The 7,401-nt window shown below is 42.2% G+C and overlaps 1 protein-coding gene across 1 annotated transcript; it reads right to left on the bottom strand.

The window, feature by feature from the left end:
• Window positions 1-722: 722 nt before the first annotated feature.
• bhlhe41 (basic helix-loop-helix family, member e41) lies at window positions 723-5,975 on the bottom strand. Its single transcript, XM_060922934.1, has 5 exons — window positions 5,556-5,975; window positions 5,043-5,106; window positions 4,793-4,900; window positions 4,591-4,702; window positions 723-3,816 (listed from the first exon to the last, which is right to left on the bottom strand). Exons 1-5 carry the CDS (start codon window positions 5,615-5,617, stop codon window positions 2,936-2,938), a joined length of 1,227 nt encoding a protein of 408 aa, XP_060778917.1. The 5' UTR covers window positions 5,618-5,975; the 3' UTR covers window positions 723-2,935.
• Window positions 5,976-7,401: the final 1,426 nt, after the last annotated feature.

Below are 7,401 nucleotides of genomic sequence, written 5' to 3'. Positions count from 1 at the left end.
GCTAATGGAGGATTAGAAAACCCTTGTACAATCATGTTAGCACAGCTGAAAACAGTTGAGCTCTTTAGAGAAGCTATAAAACTGACCTTCCTTTGAGCAGATTGAGTTTCTGGAGCATCACATTTGTGGGGTTGATTAAATGCTCAAAATGGCCAGAAAAATGTCTTGACTATATTTTCTATTCATTTTACAACTTATGGTGGTAAATAAAAGTGTGACTTTTCATGGAAAACACAAAATTGTCTGGGTGACCCCAAACTTTTGAACGGTAGTGTAGGTACTTACGGTATTCCTTAAGGTGGTGCATTGATTAACACTGTCACCTCATAGCAAGAAGGTTACAGGTTCAAACCTCACGGCTGATGGGGGTCTTTCTGTATGGAGTTTGCATGTTCTTCCTGTGTCTGCTTGTTTTTTCACTGGGTGCTCTGGTTTCCCCCAGAGTCCAAAAACATGTGGCTACTCTAAATTGCCCATAGGTGTGAGTGAGTGAATGAGAAACTTCCCAAGAAACTTTGATGAGCGGCCACGTCACTGTCGTGATATGCCAAATAGAGTAAAGGACTTACCTCTAGCCTAAAGGATAATCAAGTACAATGTGTAGTAAAAGTGATAAAACGAAAAGGTGTCAGTTTGCGTACAGGAAATAATCCATTAATAAAAAGGGCACTGGTTAGTCTTTGAGCTTGTATTTATTTGACAACTGTGAGCAATAATTTATAACAGCAGTAGTGTAAAGCATTAGCGAAATGTGCAACATTTGCTTAGGTTTATCCTTTATAAAATCCAAAGATTTCTTCTACAACATAAACACTGGACATTTTTGCGTATTCACAAACTATTTACATACACATGCCACTACATAGGCAAAAAGACAGTTGAGGCAAAGAGGCTATAAGGGGCCTATAAAATGTGTTCTATGCAAAAGTAAATGGCAATTTTTGCTTAAATATACATACACTCGCGCCCACTGGAAAGGTATTGGTTGCAGTGAATCTGACATTGATCATAACTTGTAATAATATCCTTCGTTCTTTCATCCTTTCCTCCAGTGCCCAGGTATTCTGCATCCTTTCCTGATTATATGCAGTACACCATGTTTCACAAGATTCCTAATCACTTCAAATCTTGTGCCATGAATCAGCTCTGAAATATATCAACAGATAACATGGTATATGCACATTCTATGTTTGACTGTAGTTATTCAAAAGACTAAGTTGTAATAATAACATCCGGATCAGTGCGGTGATTCTTGATTGGGACTTTTGTAGTGATTAATGTTGCTACAAAATATTGGCATTAATGGCAGTACTAACTTCAGCAAAAAAAAAAAGTCTTTGCCCTAATCACTGAGCCAGACGTCTACTGAATTTATATAAGCTTTTTAAGATTAATTTGCAGAAGCATTTGCTGCATAACAGAGCTTTCAGAAGAATTGAACTGAAATTTGTGTCGCTATACAGTAAGCTATTATAGTTTATTTCAGTATTTATACATTTAGTCCATGACTTGCCTTTTAATCATGAGGATTTCTTTAAGAAAATATATACTGTATATATAAATTACAGGCAGAATACAAAGGGTAATGGATTATAAATAATGTGTGAGAAGAGTTTTAGAAGGAACAAAGAAGGCATCGACAAGTGCACTTTACCTCGTGGATCTAATTTTATCAGAATATTTACAAACGGTCAGATCAACAGAAAACAGATTACATTCAATATCAAAGTTCCACAAGGTGCTAACATATCCGGAGATGCAGGTCATATACAGTAGCTCTCCACATTGGCCTAGTGAGATGTTTTATCACAAGGGCCATGTGGACCACTCCAGATTCATGTGCTAGACTAAATGGGACTTTCATCAGAAAATCCCCATGGAAATTGTAATTCACTAAGCCAAACTGTCTACAAACTTGTCCTGAAGTGGTCAAATTATTTTCGATGGTGTCACAATGCTGTCATATAACAAAGACTTTTCGAGATTGTTTATGAATGACGAGCCCATGCTAAACCAAAATATCCAGCGTGTAATTTCACACCTCACTTAAACTCGAGTTCAAATGAGTTATTATGGAGAGAGATAGGACTGTCATAACGGTAAGTCAAAAGACTTACAAGGCTACTCACAAGTACTGCCTGACTAAACATGAAGACTCCTTTCACCCGAACAAAGATTACTCAGCTCACTGCACTGCCCCTACCAGAGGAGCATCTGTAGGAATGAATCTGGCTCTCAATGCAAAAGTATCTTGAGGTATTTATTAAGTAACGCTTTCAAGCACTGAAGATTAACCCATGAAATAAGTGGCACTATCAGTGGAAAATCCTGTATAGGCTAAATTCTACCAAAAATAAAGTTGTTCCTAAAAGTACTGCATCAGTCGTTTCAACTTGCTTGAGGTCACTGTCAGACAATACATCCAAGATGCCAATATGAATCCAAATCAATGATAAGAGGTGCAGTAGCTTATAACTCAGTGATCAGTTTGACAGTATTGCACATACACTCAGTTTCCTCAGCAAATAAGAGCAAAGTCTCAGTTTAACCAATCTTTTTAAAATATAAACTCTGCTATAGCCAATACAATACAGACCAACTGTATGCTGTTGTCAGTCAGTGTCGATTCCCATTCCAGTGTCAGCATTCAGTGCAAAAGGCACTAGGTTTTGTTCCAATGTCCCCCATTACTGTACAATGTCCCTACAGAAAGACCTTTTCAAAACCCTGTTTTGCACACACTTTAAACTCAGAAATGAAGAATAACAAATAACTGCTTATCAGTAAATCCATAGAAACACTACAGGCCACGGAATACTCAATGATGATGATGATGATGATGATGATGATTAAATTAAGGAATAGACTGATATATAAACACACAATGTCACAAGCCAACAAGAGCGCGAAAGGCCAAGTGTTCTTTCAGATTAGATTAGCCTGTAGTACTGCTTTCCTTCATTTGGATCTGGACCTCATTAAGATCTGGATCTGAGTTCTGTTCCTCGTCAGTAGGAGAGGATGCACCTACCCTGTTGGATTGTTTAACTTCGTTAAGGGGAGAAGAGCAGTCTTTTTCTTTAGAAGTAGCTCCGAACCCCAGGTTTTTCTCGAGAGATCCTCCTCCAGGGAAAGCGGCAGCAGTGGCAGCAGCAGCCGTGGCAGCTGAAGTGTGCGCGGTGATCCCGGGGTAGAGCCACGGGAAGGGCCCACTCAGCGCTGGGTACACTAACTTCTCCAGACTGCTCTTATCAAAAAATGGCATGTAGGACCCAGCTGCTGATGGGTTTATGAAGTAAAACGGCACGCAGAATGGAGTATGTTGCCCCACTCCAGCCATTCCCATCAGTGAGTTCATTAATGCTAAGTTTGGCTGCTCTGCGCTTAATCCTGTGCTGCTCTTCTCACTCCAGTTCATTCTGGGCTTTTTGGCGACATGCTCGTCCCCGAACTCCTGCTTGATTTTAACTCGGACTGTGTCGCATGCTTTTTCAGCTCTGGCGTCGCTCTTGTCGGCCTCGCCCCCGTATCCGCTGTCGGTGTCCGTGTCGTTCTCATTGGCCTCGGGATTCTGAGTCCTCTGGATGACGGGGACACAGTTGGCCTGGTCATCCCTCTCCTGCGTGCCTAACTGCGTCTGGACGAGTCGTGCTAAAACTTTGTGCAAGTGCTCGATGAGCTGCGTGCACCTCTGCTCACAGCTGCTCCACTTCTCCACTGTGCCCAGGTACTTCAGCACCTCTTTAGCGCATGCCTGAAATCCCGAGTGGAAAGAGTCCAAGTCTGCTCGGATGGTGGACTTCAGCGAGCGCTCTCCTGCTCAGACACAGAGGACAGTGACTTATAAAGATTCAGGCTCATAGGCCACTCACGCGCACACACTTTCCAGGCAAAGTCACATTACATGCTTTGACTTTTGCTCATCAGGTAGGGCAGCCCTTTTCTGCCACTTGAAAAAAACTCACACAGTAATAATAATAATAATAACAACTTATCTCATAATTATGACTTTGTATCTCATAATTACTATATTATACTATACTATATCATAATTATGGCTTATTATAACAAAGTCATAATAATAAAGGCTTATTATTGAATAATAATGATAACACGTTCTCAAAATTATGACTTAATCTCATTAAGTCATGCAAAGCCATGACCTAATGGTTACAGAAGCAGCTTTGGGAGCAGAAGGTTGCCGGTTTCATTCCCTGGACAAGCAGGAATGCCTGAAGTGCCCTTGAGCAAGGCATCTAACCCTCAACTGCTCCCCAGGCTGCTCTGGATAAGAGCATCTACTAAATGCCTGTAATGTAGTTAATGAGATAGCCTACTAAGTCATTAATATGAGAAAGGATTTGATTATTATGAGCTAGCAAGCCATAATTATGAGACTGAAAATCATAAATATGAGATAGGATAATTATCCTGATAATTTTCCTCATAATTATGACTTTCTATCTCATAATTCTGAGAAAATCTTAGTCATCATTATGAGAAGTCATAGCCTAATTATGAGACAACTTGTCATTATAGTGTCGGAAACAAGGTTCAGTAATCACGGGATCTGGGATGTACAGTATTTACCGTTCTGCAGTGCCAGGATCTTTTGGTGCTGCTGTTCAGTGACGGCTGTCAGAGCGTTCAGGTGTTTCAGAGTTAACTCCAACACAACCGCTTTTTCCAAGTGACCCAGAGTCTACAGAGAGAGACATTACACTGAATACAGCCTCATAACATCCTGCATGTCTCAAACACATAAACAAAACTACAAATGTGCACTTTATACCGTTAATTTAAGGTGTTCTGGTAATAAGTCTTTCAACTGTCCAATACATTCATTAATCCGGTCTCTCCTCTTCTTCTCTATGAGTCTGTGAGGTAATTTATAAGCGTCCTGCGGTCAAAAAAACACAATTAGGCAACAGAAAGTTCTGCGATTAAATGACATTTTTTTTTTTTTTTTTTGGGGGGGAGTAGCCTAAACAAGGTGAACTATCTACATTATAGCTGACAAACCTGGCTGGATCCACACTCACCTTTCCCTCCTCTCGTTTCATACCTCTTTTCGACTTGCACATATAAAGAGACGAATAATCGACCCTGAAAAACAAACAATAATTATTAAACAAAAATAAAACAAAAATTATTATTATTATTTAAACAAACTAAATAATAATAATAATAATAATAATAATAATAATAATAATAAAGCAAAGTCCTGGTTTTTAGGAAGCAAATACATTTATGTCACAAGCATGCAAGTAAAAAAAATGTTTTGCGTTTATTATATATATATATATATATATATATATATATATATATATATATATACACACACACACACACACAGGTCCTGTTTGTTTATATATATATATATATATATATATATATATATATATATATATATATATATATATATACAAACAAATAGATAGATAGATAGATAGACAGACAGACAGACAAATAGATAGATAGATAGATAGATAGATAGATAGATAGATAGATAGATAGATAGATAGATAGATAGATAGATAGATAGGCAGCATTACCCCAGGAAGTCTGCGTGATCGAGGAACGCTCTATCCTGCAGTCGTGATATTCTTTCATCCATAACTTTCCACCTTCTCTCATCCGCTTCTTTGGCAGAGGTGCGCGTGCGATTCTGAGCCGACGGAAAGTGGCTGAGAGCGCGCGCGCGCGAGAGAGAGAGAGAGAGAGAGAGGAGAGAGAGAGCGCGAGCGCGTTGTGTCCGGGTGCACAGCGCTTGAGAATGACGCCGAGCTGAGCGCGAGCTGTCACTGTGCGCGAGGGAACCAGAGCGTGCACTGCGCGCGCCACCGCCCGGAACTACTTGGAGCTCACGTGTAAACGGCACCCGCTCGGAAAAGTCTGCTCTCTAATTAGCGACCTCTCGAGACCCCGCGCCGCCGCAGAAAGCCGTCTACAGCTCGCGCAACCAATCAGAGACAGCTGTCTGACACACAGATGACGACACTCTGATGGCTGTTCAGAAACAGATAGCTCAGATAAAGGAGGGGTTTAAACTTTAACACGAAACTTACATGGTCCTAAAGCCAATGTCCACCTTTCACCAACGATCAAAGAAAAGGAAAAGCCTGCGTTTAGAAAACCGACGGTCGGGGATTTCGCGCTGCGTGCTTTAACACGTGCGCTATGGCTTCTGGAGTGGTGCATTCATTCTAATGGAGGCTGTTTCATGCAGGTGCAACCTCACTTGCCCCCATGTGAACCTGTAATCATACTCGAAAACATGATTTTCTACTATTTTTTTTTTTTGACACTACACTCTCAGAAAATAAAGTATATTGTTATACACACAAGGTGGTGTAGTGGTTAGCGCTGTCGCCTCACAGCAAGAAGGTCTGGGTTCGAGCTCCGGAGTTTGCATGTCTGTGTGGGTTTCCTCCGGGTGCTCCGGTTTCCCCCACAGTCCAAAGACATGCAGGTTAGGTTAACTGGTAACTCTAAATTGACCGTGAGTGTGAATGGTTGTCTGTGTCTATGTGTCAGCCCTGTGATGACCTGGCGACTTGTCCAGGGTGTACCCCGCCTTTCGCCCGTAGTCAGCTGGGATAGGCTCCAGCTTGCCTGCAACCCTGTAGAACAGGATAAAGCGGCTAGAGATAATGAGATGAGATGAGATGAGATTATACACACAAGGTGGTGTAGTGGTTAGCGCTGTTGCCTCACACCAAGAAGGTCCGGGTTCGAGCTCCGGAGTTTGCATGTTCGCCCGGGTTTCCTCCAGGTGCTCTGGTTTCCCCCACAGTCCAAAGACATGCAGGTTAGGTTAACTGGTGACTCTAAATTGACCGTAGGTGTGAATGGTTGCCTGTATCTATGTGCCAGCCCTGTGATGACCTGGCGACTTGTCCAGGGTGTACCCCGCCTCTCGCCTGTAGTCAGCTCCAGCTTGCCTGTGACCCTGTAGAACAGGATAAAGCGGCTAGAGATAACGAGATGAGATGAGCATGGAATGGAGGCCTCCGTCAGTCGTAGTCGACTATGGGCACATCTCATCAGTTGCTGTTGGAGCATCTTTGGCGGTGGCTGAAGAGCCCGATCCTGGACTGGTAGGCACGGTCGCAGATGTCGCAGACAAAGGTGGTATCGGTGCGTGGGGTCATATGCCTTTCTTTGTTTCGGGCCCACTTGTCCTCCGCAGCATTAGCGAGCTTTTCTTCACCAAGCGTGGTTTGCTGTTTCACTGCACCCCTCCAATTGCTGTAGTCAGCCGCCAGGTCTTCCCAGGAGTTTATGTCAATGTCCAAAGCCTTCAGGTCCCTCTTGCAGACATCCTTGTATCGCAGTTGGGGGCGGCCAGTGTTCCTTTTGCCAGCTGCGAGTTCACTGTAGAGGATGTCCTTTGGTATG

The sequence above is a fragment of the Neoarius graeffei genome, chromosome 6 (assembly GCF_027579695.1).
Source record: "Neoarius graeffei isolate fNeoGra1 chromosome 6, fNeoGra1.pri, whole genome shotgun sequence".
NCBI lineage: Eukaryota > Metazoa > Chordata > Actinopteri > Siluriformes > Ariidae > Neoarius > Neoarius graeffei.
This window is presented reverse-complemented; position numbering and strand designations above follow the sequence as displayed.